We start from the raw sequence: 23,250 nt of genomic DNA, 5'->3' as shown, positions 1-23,250 counted from the left end.
ACCACCCAAGATAAAACCCAGCACAAAAGCATCACTGATGGAGAAAGATCAGGCAAGTGCAGGAGACACTGAGCAGGATTACAGCAGATGAATTGGTGAGTGTATCTCCCAAGAAAAATCTGAGAGACAGGTCAGCCTAGCAAAGGTAAAGTGGATATGATCTCTCATAAACTCTTCAGAGACAGGGAAAAAAAGCTGCTCAAACTTGGCAGCAACTCAAGAACAAATAAATAGACTGCTGCTCATGAGTAAATCCAAACTGGAAGCTGGGTGGGAGGAAACAAAATAATCAAGTCCTGGAGAACAATGTTCTCAGTTTATCTGCTATTAGCAAAGAAAAAGCAAAACTGGAACAGATGAACCTGTGGGACACTGGGACTTCAACAGCACAGGACCAATAATTTCAGTCCCATGTTACAAGTCCACCAGCAGGTCCAGACACTTCCAGGGCTACAGAATAGTGGAACAGACATGCTTGGAGAACTTTCCAAAATGAGAAAGAAGATCTAAATTATTCCTTTTCATAGACTGTAATGTTTCCTTTAACTCACCCAAAATATCATCTTATTCCTCCACTAGCCCAAGCCTTCCAATTAAACTGAACTATCTGGCACAGGCATAGAGAGTGACCTGCAGCAAGGCAATTCAGGCTAATCATTCAGCTGGAATGATTATTTTACTATTAATTCCCTCTTTCAAGAAAAAGCACATATATAGCACAATGTATGAATTCATGGCTTGATAAGGTGTTGTGCTCTTTTTAATACATCCTTCCCTGGGTTTCATTGTGGATACACCCAATATCCATAATGCTCAAGACACCGCCCACATTTTCTACCATCATCTTTAATAAAGAAAATTAATTTGCATCCTTCTACAGGCAAGATAATGCCCAATGAATTTAGGCAAACAAGAGACTGTCACACAGCTTCCAGCCCTGGGAGTCAGCGAGGGATTAGCAACAACAGGACTTTCTGTCCTGTGCTCAGGCTCCACTAACCAGTGCCAAGGGATTCGTGGCTCTGCAAGGATGTAGGTCATGCCAGAGGGGACACAGGCAGTCCTGCAGGAGCCTGTGGGCAATTAAAAGCCGTGATGCAGCTGAGCATCACCAGAGGCAGTGAAAAGGGACTTCCCCTGAGACTGGAAATCGCAGGCAGGAACGACCTATTCATCTTCCATGTCCCTGACAAGAAGGGATGACTTGGTTACAAAGCCTTTAAAATGCAATGAGTCACTTCTCAAAAGAGGTCACTGAAATTTTGCCATGAGTCGCTTCTCAAAAGAGGTCACTGGTTACTGAAATTTTGCTGAAATATTTAATAAAGAGAAAACCCTTGAATAACAAATATCAATCCCTTTAATCATACCATGTCTGATTCTTCCAGTAATTACATTTAGGGTACTTGACAGTACAAATGGGACATTCTCATACATAGAGGCAATGCTGGCCAACAAACCATCCCTCTGCTAAAAAACCTCCACTAAAGTTGGTTTCCCAGACCAGAAAAGATCAGCAATAAAATAAAAGGATACAAACTACTGCAGAACTGCCTGTATAGGCCTTGCTCAAGGAAGAGAATGCCATGCAGGTTCCCTGAGCAGTGGGCCAGAGGGGCTGCACACAACGTGCCACCCACCCTAAATGCACTCAACAAACTCTGCAGCCTGAGCAGCTGCTGCAGCTGAGCTGCCCTCGGGAGTGCAGCCAGTGGGACTCTCTGGATCTCACCACGGGTCAGGTATTGATGAGAAGCAAATCTCTCACACACAGAGGATGAAAACCCAGCAACATCTTGCACCACAAAGGTGAAAGCTCTCAGGTACAGGTTCTGACCTCCCGAACAGGAAATTGGGTCAGTCAGGTAAGCAAGGAGACCTCGAGAGCAACTTCTGCACCACCCATCACCCTGCAAAACATCACCAAGGCCTTGCCCAGAGTGTTTAATAATCCTGCAGCACTGGGGTAAAGGCATCAGCTGGTTTCTGCCCTTGGTATTACAACATGCACATAAACTGCTCTGATCTAACTCCTCCCATCATGAAACCATTAGTTAGGTGAAACCTACCCAACCCCTCCCAAATCACATGGGAAAGGGCCACCTTCCACCAGCCCCAGACAAGGAGGAAGCCCAGACTAGGCAGAACTTTGCCAGTACTTTTCTTCTTGAGGTCATCAGATGAGGGTCATCATTTTAACTAGATCAGCTCAGCAATGATGTCCTGTCCATTCTTTGGAAGCTGGACAAACTAGCATGTGAGCTTTAAATTAGCAGAGATATTAATTTTAAATCAATAGGAAGCACAAAAATATCAATAGACATTTAGGAGTGAACCATTAATTACTTTTCAAAGGGTGCAGTACACAAATTTCCTGGTGTCTTTACAAATAGAAATTAGTCAATAACATGATTTCATAACTTTTATAAATGACTACGTTAATTAATAGGGAATCTTCAGAGAGATGATGAAGGAAATTTAGAAGAACCTTGTCTACCACTGTTCAAAATTCTCAAAGGAAGGAAGTGACTTCTTAGAAGAGATTAATTGTAGGTTTTTTTTACTTTACCTTGATAAAATATCTGTTTACATATTTAAGCTGGCTTTGACCTTCAAAATTCTGGCAAAGAACAATTTTCATTAAACCATCCCAGTGGAGGAACTTGGCAGTTCCTCATCTCATATCTGAGGTTAAGAGGGGATACTGAGCATTTAGCAGGAATGGTTAAACAAAATGTGTGTAAGTCCTACCCAAAGCAGTCATTAATTTATCACAGCAGACACAGCAATGGCTGATGCACAGCAAACTCTTCTGTCAGGTCTGATTCCTTCCTGGGACTTGGCTGGAGGCTCCAGAGTGAAGTTATTGCACAAAAGTTGAAGTTTCTTCCTAAGGATACTCTACCCAGTTCTGAGAACGTATCACAACATAATGGTGATAACTCTTCCCCACCCTTTGGCAATTCAAAGGCACCTTCAACCAAGGAAACCCTGCATCTATCCTGAAGACACACTCCACAGGAGTAAAATGGCTCTGGCTTCCCTTTCTTCTAAATTTTACTTCTTCAGTGTCCTATTTTCTGTGAAACTCTGTTCACCTGCTGCCCTGTTGGGCCCTGTCACCCACCTGCCTGGCCCAGCTGTGAGTACAGGAACAAGCAGCTGGAAAGCAGGAAGATCGTGCTCTGTCTCCTCACCAGCATGTGAGTGGTATAGAATCAAAGAGGAAAGTGGAGCAGAGATAAAAACTCATTTGAAGAACAACATTGCCAGGACAGAGCTATAATTAGTAATAGAGTAAAAAGGAAAATACACTGGGACATCAGTTGGTTAAGTATCAAATTATATCAGGGTTTTTCCCTACAAAATTAAATTAAGGTTGGCCCACAAAATGAAATTAGTATTGTATATCACATTCTAATACAAAGTGACATGTCCTAAACCACCAGATTATATCACACTAACTAAACCAAACACTCCTATAGAAAGTATGTCCATAAAACTCGAGTTTGGGTAGGCATAAAGGAAAAGCATTTCAAAAATGAGTCAGTCATGACCTAGAAAATCTGTGGTGGAAGGAGAGTGAAGGCACTCAGTCCACTGAGGTGTTCATGACCTGCAGAAATACTGGGGGAAGATATTAAGACAGGCAAATCAAGAACTAGGAATAAGATGTTAAGACAGAAAGACTCACAGAGAAATAAGGCACAGGTTGAGCAGTGAGGGTAGCACTAAGCACTGGAATAAACCACTCAAGGAAAAGATGAATTTCAGACTTTGATGGATTCTCAAGAATCCTTAATTTTCTGAACAGCATTGCTGTGGTCCAGCCAATTTCTTTTCAAGGGAGCAGCTGAGTGAAGTTTTGTGATGTGTTCTGCAGGGAGCCACACCAGCTCATGGAGTGGCCCAGCAGCCACCACAGCCTGCACACCTTCAGGCACAGCTAGAAACATCTTTATCAAGAACCACACTTAGATCATAGAATTGGAAATGGCTCTTTCTTCCCCAGTTCACCAGGTGGCTGCTTTCACACAGCAGCTAGAAAAAGGAAGTAACAGGGGGCAGATTAAAGCCATAGATCAGAATAAATCTGCCAAGGTGCCCAATGTCTTCCAGCACTCACCTGGGCACTGCCATTTGGTGTGAAACTTCCAGGCCACTGACCCTCTGCAAAAGCAGGAGAACCTCTGAGAAATGAATGTTTTTAAGAGATGCTGCTGAAAGATTTACTTATTCCATGTTATCACTTAAAGACCTTCATGTGAGAATGAAATTTTCTTTGCTACAATCTAGGCATTGGCAGGGCAGGGAACAAAAAAAAGCCAAACAAGAAAATGCTGCTGTGTGAAGTCCCTGAACGGCAAAGTGTGCCTTACGGTGACAGCAGCACTACCAGATCTCCCAGGGAAATGCTCTAGTTGTGTGTCAGTCACCCCCAGGAATAACAAGCAGGTATTTCACTTCAGAGCCCTGCTGACAATTCACAAGGCAGGAATCATGAAACGCTCCTGTCTTGTCCCTCTGAGGCAAGCACAGAGGACAGACTCCCATCTGCAGAAGGAACAGCACGGAAAAAGGAACACCAGGAAAACAGGCAAGGCTGGGCACCATCAGGAACCTTATGAAGTTGTGAATTTACATGGCACAGACAGATTTATGCAGAATAATGGCACATCACACCTGCACACATACAGCTGTGTATGTGCAATAGATAGAGGCCCCTGGTTGCAGAAGAAAATGCTGATTTTGCCACTTCTTAAAGGTTAAATTCTGAGAGCTTTAAGAGTGATTAGATTTTTTTTAATTAACAAAACTTTTCACTGATTGAAACCTTAAATGCCAGTTAAGCTGCTTGGGATTTTGCTGTTTGGCTACTGACTTCACCTCAATTGCACATACTAACTGTGGGAAAGGGGGAAAGGCCTATGGGACCTTCTGCCAGCTCTTCTTTGCCTTCCTGCACCACCAGACTAAAGATACTCCTCCACATCAGGCTGGATGAGTGAATCTCAGTTGCTCTAAGTTCAGGAAAGCCACAGAGTGGAAGTTGCTCAGATCCAACAATGTGTCAATACAACAACCTTTCCTGGATGAGCAGCATTAGGGGACAATACCTAAAGAGAAGCCAACCCTCAAGGGTGTTCTTCCCAATCCTAGCAAGGAGGGTGGCTCTATGCATGGTCCTCCAAAGGACAGAAGATCCTACAACAGCACCATCAGCCTTGTTTAACCCCAAAAGCCACACCCTTGATTGCTTATTCCTGTAAGGATCTACACCAAAAAGAACTTGGTGCTGAAAGATGAAAGTGTCCTTGCAAACGCAAAGAAACCAATGAGTGTCAAAGAATTTTAATACATAGTGCAAGAAAATAAAGTAAAATCCTACTTTACAGAGTTTTAGTTTTTCATAAGCTAAGACTGTTAAAGAAATGAAAGCACAGAACATTAACTTGGAGGCAATGCTTTGACCCATCCACCTTCCATCCTACACATTTTGAGAATTATTCTCTAAAGGTATTTCCAGAAATCCTGCAGAGGACTCCATAAGGAAAAGTAAAATCATAGTTAATCTGGCTCACAAAACCAGAATGCCCAAATGGACTATTTTCAAGTATCAGTGACTTAACACCCCAAATTAAACATGGAGAAAGACATCTCCCAGCACACCAATACTCAGTTAATTACAAGAAAAATGAGAAACACATAAAAGTACATTTTTAAAAAAACTAAACTACAATTCAGAAAGATTTAAATAAAGATATGGGCTGACATTACAGATATATTTCAGTATAAAGGATATGAAGCTCCCATTTCCATCTGAGTCTCCTTTGGAAGGGGCTGGTACCAGTGTGATATGGCACTATCAAGGCACATTCCCTCTGCTGGTGTCCCAGGACATCATTCACATTCAGCAGGGTGAACACCAAAGGGTGTTCACAGCCAGTTCCTCTGATGATCAGCCTATCCCATGAAACCTACACCCCTCTCCACTCCAAAAGCATGAAAGCTCAGGCCAGCTATAAAGGATGCAAAAGCATCAACACACATAATCTCTTCTATTTCGCAGAATTTTTAGCAATTGTTATATTACAATAAAAGCTAAATCACCCCCAGCCTATGCCTCTCTTGGGTTGTTAAGGAAATTTTCTTTAATGACTCTTTAATTTCAAATCACCAAAGACCAAAATTCAGCATGACAGTAGGTAGCCTGATGCAATAAACATATATATTCATAAAGACTTCAGTTCCATTAAGGCTTTACTATCAATAAACAAGGAATATAAAGTTTATATTCTGGTAAATGTGGAGGAAACAATTTCCTTTGTAGAAAGTTCTGTAGCCAGAAGGCAGCTCAGAAAAAAAATCCTTTAGGCTCATCTTCTTCCTCCCCTCCCAGACTCACTTTCACCTTTGTTCTGATCCAGCCATAATGCAACTTCATCTGATGTTGGAAGTGAGGTATTTTCCTCTTTATGATAAACAAATGATCTCACAACCACAGGACCATGATTTCACTGCACAACAAGAGGGTATCTGATGCACAGAATGAAAGTTATCCTTCAAACATAAACAGAAGAAATAATTACAAAAGTAAAACAGATGAACAACCACATAAATTAATTCCTTCTTGAATCACTGCTCCTGTTGTCCAAGTCCAAATGATTCTCTTTTCCTATTTAGGAACCCTGAGGGGATGAAAAAATATCCAAGATGGTGAAATTAAAAATTAGCTATTGAGCATGAAACATGCAATGACTGCACTTCATAACGCTTTTATTGCCTCGGTGTTGTATGAATCACTTCAGAGTTCCACACTGTTATGATGAAAAAAATGACACCAATAAAGTCTGAGCAATTGATGTTATGACTTCATCAATCCAAGACTAAATGCACGCACAGAATGACAAATATTTTCAAGAGTATGGAGAAAGCTACCACCTCATTCTGAGCAGGCACAAGTTGTGTCTTTGTCTCCTTCAGAAGAGAATTCTCATGTCAGAAAGATGGAATATTGAAATAATCCTCAGTACAGCTCCCTGTGACACAACCTTGCTTTCCCGTTCTGAAACCAGCCAGATTTGGTGTTTTCAAGAGCTATGAACACAGCTAATACACAGTGAAGCTACAGCTAATACACAGTGTTCCCAATTCACACAATTCTCTCAGGTTCTGCTTCAAGATTGTATCATTTTAACAATGAACTTCACTTAGCTTTAATTTTTAAAAGTCTATAGATTCTGGAAGTATGAAGTAGAATTATCTTTACAATTTCACTAAATCCCAAAAAGTTCAATTTATTGCTACTTAAACCTTCCAAGAGGATAATAATCTCTGCTTAAGACAACAAAGCAGCCATCACAGTAATCTCTCAGATACAACATCAAAGGTAAGGTGCAAAGAAGTGACCTCACACAGGGAGAATGCACCTGCTTTTGACAGCCAACAACAGCTACCCAATGCAACCTTGAATTCCTACTTAGAGTTCAACTTTGATGTAAGTATTTTACTGTTTTTAAAAAAAACCCTCTCATCTCTGTAAAGCACCAGTAAATCCAAGCCTGTTCTGGAACAGCAGAAATTAACAATTTTTTCCCCCCTCTCTAATAAATACTAGCTTTCTTTTTTTAATTGAGTGGCTAGATTTCCTGACTCAGGTATTAAAGTCCCTGGTAGGATTCTCTCCTTTAACACAATAGCTCATATCCCTTATAAAATCACTAATAGAAAATAAAGCCCTTTTTGTTAACTCTAATCTTGCTTCCTTGCAAGTGTGCCAGAGGCACTTTAATATGGATCAGATCATGAATATCACAAATTACTGCAGCAATGTGTGGCAACAGAAGATCAGATTATTCATATAACAACAATACCTCCTTCCTGCTTTGATTAAAAAGAGAATAAACTGTCACTTCCTCTTGAATCCATGTCTTTCTGATCTTTACAAATCCAGGTTTACAGTATGAGGTAATGGTACAGCACAAACCTTAGAATGATGAATGAGGGGTATTACAGGGTGTAATAAAACCTACTTCATTTTCTGTCAAAACTCTCTCCTGTTTCTTGTGATGTACAGGTATGAAGTTAGCCTAGAGCAGAAGAAGTTAGTAGGGACTATTTTCTATAAAGTTTTCTATGGTAGATTCACAGCAGACAAAATATGAACAAAGCAAACTATGTACAGACAAGCACAATTATGGAAAAATTAATGTACCAACAAGAACAGCCCTGGCCATAAATGCAGTGTAGGAAAATGAAATGAAACTCACAGTTAATTTATATATCAGTTTTGCAATGCAGAAAAGCACACCCCATTAAAGTTCCTATTTTTCTTGGGTATTTCTGGAACATGGAACTGCAGCTTATTTCCCTACTTCAAACAGACACACTGGGAAACAATTGTACAACCTTGATGCTGGCTCGTGGGGAGAGAAAGACAAGAGTAATGACCAAATGCAAATATAAAATGTTATTCACACACTCATTACCTCCTGCAGAGCCCCCAGCATGCTGCCATACAACCACAGTGTGCAAAAATTGCTTATTATTAGCAAAAAAACTTATTTCCAGTATCCAAAGACTTAGCTCAAGTTGTAATATGATGAACAGGTGTTCTACCTTCAATATGTCCTACTCCTTTAACAAGGCTCAGGAAAGTTTTGAGTGACACATTGGCCACCATTTGCCCAGTCCAATGGATTTCATAGCCCCCATTGACACTACGTTTCAAAGGGAACTGAACTTTTTTGTGCCACCCAAATACCCCTGTTGAACTCAAATGAAAACTAACCTGGGCTGATGAAATCTCCAGGAAAATCTTAATGAAGCCTTCCAAGATATTGTGCTGAAGGAGAACATTTAAATTCTTCAGAAAAATGTAGTATTAACATCTGATGGGATGAGCATGTCAAGGAGAACCTTAGAAAGGTGATACTGCTTTTGCAAAAGGAATTAGCACCTCTGATTTTTGGGGCCAGGCTGAAGTCCTAACTCTAATTAAATTCTAAGCTGCTTTTTCCAGCTTTCATAAAATGCTGTCTCAAATAGGCTTATCTTCTAAGAAGTACAGCTTGATCTTCTCATTAAAGAATGTGTTACAATAGAAACACATTAGTACTAAAGCCATAAAAGACTGAAGAAATTATGGACATTTTCCCCAAAATAGTGGGTTGCCTTAGTATCATTTAAAAAAACCCCAACCCTGTACGTTCACAAGGCTGCCTGAAAAGGGGAAACTTGCTGTTTAAATGTTTTTTCAGTGTTACCTCTATTTGTTCTTTTTAATTAATAAAAGGATACATGTACTGACATTTTAAGCACTAATTTACTATTTAGCATCCCAAATTAGGACGCATAAACATTTATGCACTTCATTAAACACTACCTAAGAACATGCTTGATATTAGCAGGAAACAAGGAAGGCTGTTCAAAGAAACTTCAGGGCACACTGGAAAAACACTCTCCTGCTCTTTCCACCCCTCACCACAAAAGCTCTGGCTCCATCCTACAGGAAGCAGCTGCTGAGAAATGAACCCTGGAAATCAGTGGGATCTGACATACCTGTTCAACCACACCTGTGGGGCTAAGGGAAGGGGCAGGAATGCAGGTGCACCACTCTGAAAATTTGGTGCTCCTGTTTGGCAGCACAGCTTGAGGTTGGTGCAAGGCAGCCCTGAAAGTGGACTTTAGAAAGTATAGAGCAAACAGTCACAAGTTAAGACATTGATTACATACAGGTGAAGTACAGGGAGAAACAGCCTGCTGTTTGTCTCATCCCTTCCAAGAGAGGCAGGGCAATTCTAGCACACCTCCTCCTCTTCCTCTCCCCTCCTCTTTTTTTCCATCCACCGAGCCCTTTAAAGAATTACAGAATCATTTAGGTTGGAAAATACCTTTACGATCATCAAGCCCTGGCATTCACCCAGCACTGCCAATCCCACCACTGAACCATGTCCCCAAGTGCCACATCTATACCTTTTATCATTTAAATACTTCCCTGCAAGGAGAGTCCACCCCAGCAGCCTGCTCCTTTCCACATTATCTACATTTACAGGATACTGAAAAAGCCTTCACCTCAGGGTGAACCAGTGCTACAGGAAGGTGCTAAGAAATGGGAAGTTTTTTAAAACTACAGGAAAGAGAACTGCAGTGGTAGTAGAAAAGAAACAAATCCTGACACTTGGGAACAGGCAGGCTGAAAGACAGATAATCACATCTGTGAGCACAGAATAAATGGAAGGTTAATCAAGATCACAAACCCTCAAAATTCATCAATCCAGACCTCAAGTTCTTTCTAAATCCTTCATGAAAGGAGAATATTTTGGTTCACTTACAGACAATAACATATAGTTCAGATGACAAATTATTTCTAAAAACTTTGCATCGCAAGTCTAACTTCAATGTAGAAAATTATTTTTATTTGTAATTAAAATTTGTGCTAAAAGTGTCCATTGTTAAATTATGGACCCAAACAAAGTTGTACTAAATTTTCTACTGTACATACTCTTGCCATAGTGTGGCAATTTTTAAATTGTTTGAAAGTACAAATACACTAAAAAGGTAATATTTCAAGAACAATAGTATGGACACACTGAGGAACTTTATACCACAACCAGAAATCTGAAGTGTCTTGGTCCCTGAAAAAGAACTGATTTCAGATTTATTTATTAAAATGAATTATTATGATTTTACAACTTACAGCTTTGGGTTCTTTGTTGCTTATTGTTTAGTTTTCAGTTTTTTTAACTGTGATGGTAATAGTGATCTACCTACAAGATAATTGAAGAAGAAACGTTCTTTGTGTATTTTTGATCAAATATATTGTTAGAGATCAAAACAAAGATTTATAAAAACAAACGATTGAAACTTCATTTCAGAAAAAAACACTTTGTAAAATACAGTAAAATCCTTTTCAATAGCAAAGTGAATTTTGTACAGTTCTTCCTTCTAAGCAGATGTTTTACTGCAGCTGAGATCCACTAACTTCAGTAAAACTCAATGCTGGGCAAATGGGTCGGTGTCCGCAGAACCACAACCAATGTACAACCGCAGGTAACAAACTGCAACTCGCAGGAGAAACCTTGGAAACTTCAGTTTTCATTGTGAGTGAACTTACAATATATCTTACAATAGTTAAAAGCAGTTTACACCATGACAGAACCGCTCAAAAAATGATCAGTTATAGGAAGAGAGCAACGCTTCAATTCAGCTTCTCCCATCAGCAAAAATTCCACACAAATCAAAAACCAACACTTAAGTAAAACACTAAGACTTTATTAAAAATCCAAAATTTATTGCAAATTGTACTTTGCAATTTCCCTCCTTTCTTCATTTTTACATGATTTATTGATATCCATGATTTTTTCACAGATGTACTTGTTGACTTTGGAGAGTCTCTGTGCAATTTCAGTTTCATCCACAGTTTCTTGTGCTATTCTATCATACAAACATTCTGGGGAGAAAAAAAAAGGAAGAGTCATTAGAATATTTTTAGAAAACACAATAGCCTCGAGTTGGGCTGACTACCCAAGAGACAGCAGTGAGCAAACATTGTGTATATTTGTTGCAAGACAAGAGAAGCTTTCCTTGATTCACTGTCTATCTTGTTAAAGTCAAGATTTATCACCAGGCTTGAATCAATGGCATGACAACTTCCAGTTATGCTGTGACTACATTAATAGGCTTTCCATACAGAAACAAGGCTAAACCCAGCCTTTTACAGTGCCAGCCTTGCCTGCCTCACTCCTGCATTTGTCTCAAGCTCCACAGCAGATTTAGTCTCTTCCCAGGTGAAGTGTCCCACCAGAGCTGTATCCAGAGTGAGTCACTCCCACCTTCACCCCTTCAGAGACTATGGAAATGACAATGCTGAGGAAGAGAAGCAATAACCAGCAGAACACTAACTCATTTATTTCTTTTTTCATATCTCTTCCACATACATTAATGTCCATGTCTTCATCATCTGCCCTGTCCCTGGGCTTATTTCACTTTTACTGGTGGATTATTCAGGACAAGTGCCATCTCCTTGCATGTTTGATCAATACACTTTCTGAAATACACATTATCTGGAATACAAAAAGCCAGTGATAGCAATAACTGCAAAAGCAATGTGGGCAGTGAAACTATTTTTCTTCCCAGATTTGGAAGTTTGGTGCCAGAATCCTGCAGAATTTACTGAAATCTGAAGTAGTGCAACACACACAACTCCTTAGTGAACAGGCAGGTTTGGGGTTTTTTTGTTTTCATAAACAGACCAATGTATTTTGTTGTGTAGGCTTCCCAGACTGGTTAAACAAACTGTTCTGCTTTGCCTAGTGATCTATTCCATTAGCTGTTTATTGCTTCATATACAGAAAGCCATAGAGATTATTGCTTAATTAATGTGCTTTACAACATTTCTAATGCACCATATTAAAAAGTTATGAAAATTAAGTACTATGCATGCTTTGTAGTTCATTTGGAAACCTCTGAGAAGTTTTATAAAAGGTTATTTTGCATTAACAAGGTTTATAACAGTGCACATCCATCATACTTTTTATCATTTCTTTATTACATACTACACAGTGGGGATATTTAAGAAGCTATAGAGATATCAGACACATTAAGAGCTAATGTTGTCATTCAAAAATCTATTTTAAATAAGTTAGTCTGTGTCCACAGAATGATGAGAGCATCTAAAGCAATGTGAATTTTACGTTGTAAGACGTACTGAATATAAAATAAATGAAATTAACCAGCATGCAGCCTGATAGCTGAAATGCTGATCATCTGTAAACTATGATTGGAAATATGACACCTAAGAAGAGGCACATCACTGGGAGCCTGAAGAAAGGCAGTCTGTTTGCAGGGCATAAGCTGGCCCTGCAAGAGTGTCAGGAACACTCCCAGGCAGATACACCCAGTAAGGTGAACTCCCATGAAAGACAGGCTGTGTTGTTCATTTAGCCACAAAGCCAAGCACAGAATCACTTGACAGAACTCATTCAAAAGGTGTTATTTTAAAAGTTGGTGCGAAACAGACAGATCCTCGATCACAGTTTTTCCTCTCCATCTCTTCCACTTTTGTGAGGGGGTGCAGAAATAGTAGTTTAGTACTTACATATGGATACTGGCTTAGGGCTTCAAAGAGTAATTTGGAGGTTTTGCTCCCTTGTGTTTTGGCTTTACAGGAGCACAGAGATACCCCTTTGTACTGCTGAATACCAAAAATTCAAGCAGACCTCAAAGGCTAGCCAGGACCTTCACTACTTTTCATGATGCCTGATCCAAATCACTGGCTATGGAAAACTCCCTCAAATCTCAACTATTTGTCCCCTTGCTGGTCATTTCTTTGTTTTGTTTAGCTTTCTTCTCCATGGGGGCAAGACCTGCTGACACTGACGCAAAGGACACAACGACATGGAAAATCATGGTTATGAGCTACCCAGTCCCACTGATACAGGCAGTCTGACACCTGCAACACTGGCCATGCAGTTTAACTGGTTCAAGAGGAGACTGTACAGGCTGGAGTCCAACAAAAGGGAAATCAGAGACAAGGTGAAAGAAACACTAAAAAGAGGAACATGGAAAACCAGGGCATGTAACAGTAGAATTCAAATGAGGGTTGAGGCTTGAAGCAGAAGTATGAAAGAAAACACAGAAAAACGAGGGAATAGGGAAGAGCTGAATTGCTGGTGAGTGTGAAGGTATGGAAGAGAAGAAAGGGAAGGGCCCCATCTGCCTCTCATCATGTACCTGTCGGAGCAGACTCCCAAATTCACTGTAGTCAAAACAAGGGGAGTTAGAAGAAAGCTGTCATTTAAATGGCTCAAGTAATATAGAGTAGCCCTGACAAAAGCAGAAGAAGAAATTCTCACAGAAACAACCTTGCCAGCAGCACTGAGGAGCAAAAGCCTCCAGCAGGGAAACTGGAGACCACATTGCAACGGGCCAGTGGAAAATAACCCCCTTGTGCCACGTGCTTGTAAACGCACACCAGGGCAACCAATTCTGCTTCTGCATCTGGAGCTGCCAAGGGGAGCCACTGCCACAGAGTGGATTCCTTATGTGGCCAGTACGTCAGTGCTCAGCTACATGTGTAAGGATTGTACCTAAAGACCCCAGACAGAGCTAGAAAATCAGCATGGAACAGCTTCTACTTCCACATATAATCTTGAAGCAGACTAGTGAAAAAAAAAACCCACGTCCTTTACTCTTTTCTTATAAACTAAGGAAGATGACAGCACAGAGATAAGTTTCCAACTTCTCCCCACACAACACAGACGCAGACACACGCACACACTCAGAGAGGAACCGTATTTCTTACTCCCAAACATGGTACTTTCATGGTCAATTACACCACCTCTTAATGAGTTCACAGTTAAGAGCACATAGCAACTAATAACAGGAAATGCAGAATAATGAAGCTCTACCAAATGGGGAGGTTTCTTTCAGCCCTACTGCAATTTAGTATGGACACAAAACCTAAAAATCCAATTTCAGTATGTATTCCATGAAGAAACAAACTCAGTTCTGACTTAAAAAGAAGCCTGAAATACCAAGAGAGACAGAAATGATGCAACACAGGCATGATGATACAAAGGGACTGAAATTCACCATTCAGTTTAAATAAAGAAGAAGGCCTCCTCCCTCTCAAAGTACTACACACATGGACTCAGGCTTGCAGTTACTGAAAGTGCCATTGCAATTTTCCCTACCAGATGAGGTCAGCAATTTACACTTCCTGTCCAAATTCCAATTCAAGTGCAACAATTAATTTTTACTATTTCCATTTTCTTCACTTAAAAGGGTAGAACTATTCTTTCTTGCCTTTGAAGGTATTTTTATAGTCACAGCTATAATGGTTTCTGTGCCTCATGCCAGAGCTGGTTATGTTCTGGATAAAAGAATGTCATCAAGCTACTCTCAGCCTTGTTTAAAGAATATATGCACTTTAAAAAATCAGCATGTTACAAATGAATTCTAGAACAACATGTTGTTCTCCAGGCTTAGAGTCCTGCCCTGCAAGTGGTCTAAAGTGAAGATCTTTTCAAACCTTACTGAAGTCAATGTACAACTCTTCAGCTGTGGAAGCCTGCACTGTGCACAGCTATTGCAATGTGTTTTACTGCTCCTGGGTATGTATGCACTTCACAATGCAATAGCAATCTGAATTACAGTTTTTAATCAGTTAATTTTAAATGAGCTGAAAAGAAGCATCTTTCAACTCGGTGATTAATGGTTAAACTCCAAAGCAGGAAGCAAAAGTTTTCAAATAACCTACCTCTGACAATGCTTAATTTGTGAGGTGAGAGAGGTGGCTTGGGAACGGCATCTTTCTTTTTTTTGGTTGCAACTCCTGTGACACTTCTGTTCTTGAGAACATCTGTTCCCCAAATCATAACCGCTAGATTTTTTGTATACTTTGAATCTCCTTGTGTTACTTGCAGCTGGTGCCATTTCTCCTCATCTACCCAAATTCCACTGCCAAGATGGACCTAGAAGGTAGTAATAATAACAACTTATCTATGGTATGTAGCACACAACAGTATCCAAGTGCTAGGAACATTAATATTAGGAACTAAAATAACAGTAATTAGGGCTGAACAAATCCATTTTGCCTAACTCTGAAACTTTTACGACTTTGTGGGTCAGGGAGTTCAAGTCAACCTCAATATATAATATAGTTCCTTTTAGTAATCCCTACTTTTCCCCCCCACATAACCTCTCTCCTGAAAGACTGTGGTCAGGAACAGAGATCGAAGAAGGAAACAGTGAATACATCCAGTATTATATAATTATGCACAGCATATAAACCAAGCAGTTGCACCAGCCTAATTCAGGAGCAAGATTAAACACTTCCTTTCGGCTAAAACAGACTTTACCCAAAGCACATTTCAGAGGCAGTAGAGATGGAATTACTTCCTAAATTGTATTCCATACCTGTTGGCAAGACCCAACCTGATTGTATGAAGTAACTGGAAGAGGAGAAAGGATTTTGAGAGCTCCAATTTCAATATAAGCCACAAGAGTTTGGAAGCTTTGTAAAACTTCCAGCTCTAACACAAAGTGTTAGATCAATGTGAATGCACCACATGAATACTGTTTTGTGGTTAGGCAATGACCCATTGCAGCAACATCATAAACTTTCCATTATCCAAACAATGGGAAGTCAAGGTATTTCACTGAAGTACTAAAGCAGGATAACATGGGTACTGGGAAACGCAGTGTGAAGCCACTGGAGAGAGTCCAAAAGGAAGATGCTCAAGTTTGGTGCTGCTTATTACTCTTGCTCAGCACTGACTGTGCTTGATTGTCTCCCACAGGGCAACCCTATGTCTGTACTCCAAGATTCCCAGTGCTCCAGTTTTAAGACAAATGCCAGACAAGAATCTGAGCACCATCCTTGGCTGCCACTACGTGTTTGAGCTGCCAGCCCTGACACTCAGGACACCTTCTAGCACCAGCAGAGGTAACTCCACGAGTAACCAGCACAAGTCTGACACAAGTGCAATGAGGACACACACGCTGGCCCTGCATGGAACCACAAATACTTTGCACCCTGTATGTCAATGCTCCAGTTCCTGGAGTACGGTGCAGACTCCTGAACTACCTCTGCACACAGCAAGCTTTGCTCACATGGTGATGGACTTCACTCACTGGGACACACACTTGCTCTCACCCTAACAAGCTAAAGTGTGACCTACACCTCCCAGCTGCTGATCACAGCTCACTGCTCTTACCTTCAGACAATCTGGACAAGTGCAACATACCAAACAATTGGATAGCTACATATCCAAAATCCAGCTTTGATTAGATGTGGTCAAATGGGGGTTCTTTCTATAACATTAACACTTAAAACTAACTTTCGACCTTATGATTAAATAAATACCATCAACAAAATCCCACAGCAAAACTGCATCAGAAGAGTGTTTGCCTTAACTGCTCTGCTGTTAGTTTTCTGTGGTTTTACTCAATTCATCTGGCTTTAAATAAACTGTGCCTGCTACCCATACAAATCTGAGCAGTATCATGGAAGTCTCATTAAATGCAATGAAAATTGGACAAAGCTACTGTAAAATTTTATATACCCAACATTTTACTGCTTGTATTCAACTGAATACCATTTTTCCTTTAAATGGAAACCTGCTTTAATTATTAATGAGGACTATAACCTCAAGAAATTTTTTATTACAACAGCATCCTTCAAAAGCAACTAGATGTTTAAAAACTTAAATAGAGTAATATGACTGGTTTGACTGCAAGCTATGTTATATTAAAAAAAGAAAACTCTACCTTCCTTAAAGCATAAAACCATGCAGCAAGCTGACTCTCCTGCAGAATCTTTTACACTAAAGGGATTCTAAGAAGCTTTTCACAAGTCTGCATGGACAAAAATTAAACTAGTAATAACCACAACACAAATACTCTTTTTTTTTTTCCTTTTTCTCTGTTGTTGAGCCTCTTCATAAATGATTTTTTTAAAAGGTACACTCTTTTTGGTGCTCTTTACATGTTTTGTAAGGCAACTTCAATGAGGAGTAAGTAGTCTGTACTGAGAAAATAATCTCAATACATTTTTAAATTCAGTTATTTATGGTTAGATCTTGAAAAATTCTCTGGGAAAATGTCTGAAAATTACCTAGAAAATAAGTATGATTAGAAATGTTGTGACACAGCAAATTTTGGGTGTCAGTATTACATTAGTTGTACAGATTGTTGTATTTCATCAAAAATCCAACTCCTCTCTGCCAAAAAAGGGTTTGCCTTTGCCACAGATTATTTAGTCTCTAAAGCTACTACATTATTCATTAGCTTGAAGTGACTCAAAATAAAAGAAAAAGTCACAGGAAGTATTTTTAATATTTATGCTTCAGACAGATCATCTCTTCTTTTAACATGCTTCATTTATTAAAAAAGCAATTGCTGGTATGAAACACCTATAGCAACAGCAACTATGTGACAGACAGCCACAGCCACAGCAATCTTACATCTCCCTTTTTCTATTTCTAGCACTGTTATGGTGAGGAATTCAATCTGCCTGTCTCAGTTTACCTCTTTGCAACAGGCCTGGTACTGTTTCCTGTCAGTCCCAAAGCTCCGGGAAGTTTACTGTACTTCACACTCCGAAGACATTCCCTTCTTGCTGGAAGAGCTGCCCCATGAGCCAGACTCTTGTCTTGATGAAATCAATGGGAAATTTACTCCCAATTTCAGCAACTGTGGGATCAACCTTCAAGCGGCAGCGAATTCAAAGCAACGCTCACCAGCGTGGCTGAGCTAACATCTGCAACAGATCTAAAACGTGTCTCAGAAGATGAACTCTTTTTTCCCCCTCTTTCTTCTTCTTTCTTTTCCTTAAATGAATGCCATAGGCTCTTTTTCAGTGACTTGGTTTTCCCTCTGGAGGGAAGAGATTTATCTGCTCTGAAAGAACCCTACTAAGATCAAATCTGGTGCCACAAAGGGTAAGATTTGTAAAAAAAGTATTTCGACTACTCTAGTGGTGCATATCAATAAAGGAATACTGAAATAAAGCCGTAAATAAGGAAAACTGAAGAAAACTACCCTCCAATACTGCAAATACATTATTAGTTTACATTTTTGTCATCTGAGCTGTCTGTAGACCCAGTAAATAGGCAAACCAACAACCAAAATTACAGAAAGAAAATTAAAGAGATATCAGTATCTGTTAAGACAGAAAATTTCAGCAAAAGAAGTGCCAAGAAGCTGACAGATGAAAAAAGGTGCAGGAAAAGCTGCATAGAAATACTAAAGGATGCATCCTATCCCATAGATCTTAAGTGGAAGAGAAGGAGGTAAAGGAAACTCACACAGTAATACACCCTAAGTACTCATTGCACAAATTTACACAAAATAATCAAGCAAATGACGTATTTAAATATATTAGGCAAGAAAAGCTATCTGAACCAAATACCTGTCAAACTGTCAAGATTCTACTATTTTTCAAGTATATTCTGTCCTCAATGATTATGTTGAATTTTTCTTCAAGAGGGACAGACATGGTGCAGTCAATCTTCTAACACAAATCAGAAAATGCAGTTTCATGCTATATTCCATCAGTAATTCCACTGCACAGCAAAGCTGGAATGAATGTTTCCTCCCTAAAGATTCTCAGATTAGGGTACCAAATGCATCTATATACACCAAGAAACAGGATCTGCACAGGCAATTCTGAAGGAATTGCAGTTTTGTATAAGAAACATCACATTTATTTAATGATAATGAAAACAGCTGTAAAAGCAGGCCTAGGTAGATGAGCAGTTAATGTGTTAAACACACTGAAATCTGAAAAAGCTCTCAGTCAGGTTCTGGCAAACTAGAGCTAGATGGTATTTCAGCAACTTCACAAAGTCTCTGGAAAGTAGCACTACATCAGTTCAATTCAGTGGCAATGCCCTTCCCCAAGGGAGCTCATTTTCCTTCCAGGGTTCATAAATACCTCCTGCACTCCAACCCAAACATGAGGGCTTCTCTGCAATATGGCCACAGCGCATTATAAACATTAAAAACCTTTTAGGAAGAAGTATTTTGGTTAAGTAGACTCATGTAACTCTATAACGTGGGTTACTGACTTTGGTCAATATTTGGTCTATTTAGGGTGCCACCAACTGAAGACTATGTCAATTTGCCTGTGCATGAATATTTATTTAGTAACTATATTCCTCATGTTGCACAGCACTCAATGCTCTCACCACTGAAGATACTTTTCTATGCTCTTCATATCTGTGTAACTTCACAATTCTCAGCACAACAGCACACCTGCATGAAAACTGAGGAAGCTTCTACAAGCTGCTACCATGCAAAACCCCCACAATCAATGAAAACTCCACAAGAACATCACCAGATGGACATTTAAAAATGATTCATGCTATATGTAATATAAAATACCTTTCCATTCTCGAGAATATACTTGTCCATTACTGGAACAGGGGCAGGGAAGTACGTTGATGTATTTGCTTCCTCACTGAAGGTCTTCTGTACCTCAGGTTCGGGCTCAATTGATTCAGGTTTTACTTTTTCAACCTCAATGGCAGGTCCTAGACAGTTAAGAAAAGAGAGCTGTCTGCTATCCCAGAGAACATGAAATCAATCCCTTCATCACCCATGATTAGCATAAAATAACATATTAGTCATGTTCATTTTAGTGTTAGAAGTAATTGAAACCAAAACCCTACTTCTGAACATCAGAAACTAAACACAGGATAAGTATCCCTGCTTTATAAACATTAAAATGTTTAATTTTAATTTAAGTGTTTAATTTTATTCCTAAAGCATAAGGACAATTACAGATATGGGTAAGATTTCTTCAATTCACACTAAGAAAATTATGTTAAAACGACACTGAAATTATAAACCAAAAGCAACAATAGTAATTCTTCAAATAAGAATTGCTATATAGTTGCATAGGAACCTGCATAATTTACTGTGATAATTACATAAATTATCCACAAAGAATTACAAATATTATAGAAATCCAAAATCTCTTTAGATGTAACAGAAGTGTATAAAAATAGGGAGGATCTGCAGAAATGCTATGAAGGAAACAGACTTAGGTTCTTTATGCTGAAGTACCTTGCAAAGAAAGAATATCAAATGTTAAAAAAACCCCACATAAATTAGGATTTTGATTGTCCAATTAATTCAACACTGATTTTTGTTTTTAATCAACAAAAATTATGCACAAATTAAACAATGGAATACAACTAAGCATATGTTTGAGACTTTAAAGGGGGATAGTTATTTTGTTAGTTATCAAGTTTTCTTTTCCAGATCGAAGTTATAAAACGTTCCTAAAAGGACAGAAGAACAAACTAAAAATAATTTGTGAACTGGATTTCATGACTCCATTCATTGCAGGGCTTCCACCAGAAGTCAAGGCTATGGCCCAAAGCCTATCAGTGTCCCTTGATGTGTGGCTCTAGGATCCCAAGAAGCTCCAGCAGGCATTGAAGTTCCATGTAGGGCCGGTGGCTCCACAGCACAGCAAGGCTGCCAGCTTGGACAACTCTGGACACCATGGAAATACCCCATGTCCAGAACTCTAAGGATAAACTCTTGTCTAAACAACTTGTCAATGCCAGATTGTCCCAGGCTGGTGCTGAGAGCACTGCACTACCCTGCTGTCCAACCCTGACATCTTCAGCCAGTGACAACCCATTCATCAGTCAGGTCACCCCTCAGCTCCCTGCTCAGTGTTTGTGCACACAGACACAGACCTGAACTGATCCAACTCTGCAAGTCACGCTGGCACCACAACTCAGGTCTTAGTCATGCATCTTAAATAGTTCTGTGCCTGGAACAAGCACAGCATTCATCCCTCCTACTTTGTGCAGTTTCATTTAGAGATTATTATACAGCAACAGCAGTGCTTCATCCGTTGTCAGCATTTGACATTTATCCTATAGCTTATCCTACACCTACATAGCCAGTTAAATGTTCTCAGCTGGCTGCCACTCCACGCTCACCAATGACTAAAAGTTGTCTTGGCAACTCAGACAATCCTCCACTGCAGTGCCACCAACAAGAGAGTCTTAAGAGCCACCCCAGCACAAGCATGGCACAAACAGAGAAATCACAAAACATCCCATTTGCATTATAATTTCACAGTGATCTTAGTAAGCACCTCTAGTACCAAGAATATACAACAGTACAGCCAAGACAAACTGAACTTCCTAAACTTGAGACTGTAAAGCTCATTCAGACTGGAGGAAGACCTGGACTGGTTAAAGCACTCAAAGCTTGCCCACAGCATGGGCACAGCTGAACAAGCAGATGCAGGGATGTAATTGCCAGTGTGACCTTAAGAAGTCATCTCTGGAGCTGTTAGTTTACATTCTTCAACAAAGGGCTATTTTCTTATACTTTGAAATTCACTTCAAGGGAGACACCTAAGTTTAACCACCTTCTTCCTAGCAGGAAACGTTTATTTCCCTTTAAAAACTTTTACTACTCCCTATTTAGAAGTCTTTTACTGTTTTTAGTCATATATTGACACAGCTGGAATTTGGTTTCCAGAGCTTCCCCAAGGAAAAAGCTGATTAAAGTCCACAACAACCACAGCTCTCACAGGTCAGAATACCTCTGCTCCAATTCATGCTTTAACTACTTGCTTAGACATCACCAAAAGAAAGCCTTTAAAATCTCTTCTTTATATCCTGATTTTTGATTCCCAAACAGAAGCCTGCCTCCAACCAGGCAGTCACCACAGCCACTTCCACAACCACTAAACTCTCCATTTTCAACCCTGCATGCTGTGAATTGCACATGCAACCTGCACTCCTGCCTGCCTGTCTGCCAACAGAGCGGTGTGCCCCATTCACCACGGTCCAAATTCCCCCTCTCTGCATCTTATTTTAAAGATGATGAATGGGACATATAAAAATATATACCTCCATCTAAAGGCTTAACAATGACAGCACTTATGTAACAAGGATCAGGGAAAAAAAAAAAAAGACGATTTTCAGAATGTAAGAAGGAAACAAATGTTTTATTGCAAAATCTTTCTCCTGGCTGCAGTTTTTTTATAATATCCAAGAGGCCAGCAAATTCAGATCAGGATGAAGAGCTAGAAGGCTTCCCTTTACCATCCCTTTTCCTCAAAAATTCATCTTGGGCTACATGCTACTCCTAAAATTAGTAAGAAAGTAAAAACAAATTGACTGATAAAGTGTCAGCATACATTTGTAAGATAGTTTTTGTCCATGGTCTACCAGAATTTGAAACAAAACAACACAAGACAGAGAAGTGGTAATACTGGTACTTCCTGTACTTGATAGAAACCTTGGGCCCTTTTTTTTTTTTTAACATCAAAAAGCCAAACAAATGTAGAAAAGCTGAAAAACAGTAATTCCTGACATGTAGTAAGACACAAATCCCATTTCATTCTCCCTACACTGGTGTCAGTCCCAAAACACTGTAAACTGGATCACTGAAATTCAACTGGGATTAAAAATAAAACCTTGGGGGTCTGCGTGCACATGCTGATGAATCAGTTTCTGAACGAATGTGAATACACTCCCTGACTTTGGAGCAACACTAATTCTCAGCAATATAATATGAAAATGAAGAAATTATCAGGGAGCTAAAAACGCCCAAGCATTATCCCTATAGAACTTCAGTAGTGACCATATTTCCAGCCACAGGGAATGACACAGATCTTGCCCAGGAGACAGTTATTTTTTTAAAGAAGTAATTTAAAGTCTTCTTTTGCAATCCAACGGCTATTTAAAGTCCCTACAGGGGAGAGTC

At 39.6% G+C, this 23,250-nt stretch overlaps 1 protein-coding gene across 5 annotated transcripts in view; it reads right to left on the bottom strand.

Annotated features, from left to right (window-relative positions):
- Positions 1-23,250, bottom strand: part of LOC110469882 (BEN domain-containing protein 5) — an 876,525-nt gene that overhangs the window by 307,589 nt on the left and 545,686 nt on the right. For 3 of the 5 annotated variants that reach the window (XM_077785359.1, XM_021529131.3, XM_077785358.1), the window contains exons 4-6: positions 19,891-20,039; positions 15,263-15,476; positions 11,273-11,452 (exon numbers count right to left, since the gene is read on the bottom strand). The exons of the other annotated variants lie outside the window; for them this stretch is intronic. In XM_077785359.1, the coding sequence (XP_077641485.1) occupies positions 11,292-11,452; positions 15,263-15,476; positions 19,891-20,039 (524 nt within the window). In that variant the 3' untranslated portion in view covers positions 11,273-11,291. Of the gene's footprint in view, positions 1-11,272; positions 11,453-15,262; positions 15,477-19,890; positions 20,040-23,250 lie in introns of those variants that run through there. 5 annotated transcript variants of the gene reach the window in all.

The sequence above is a fragment of the Lonchura striata genome, chromosome 9 (assembly GCF_046129695.1).
Source record: "Lonchura striata isolate bLonStr1 chromosome 9, bLonStr1.mat, whole genome shotgun sequence".
In the NCBI taxonomy this organism is placed as follows: Eukaryota; Metazoa; Chordata; class Aves; order Passeriformes; family Estrildidae; genus Lonchura; species Lonchura striata.
The sequence above is the reverse complement of the archived record's forward strand: the minus strand, read 5'-3'. Positions and strand labels throughout refer to the sequence as shown.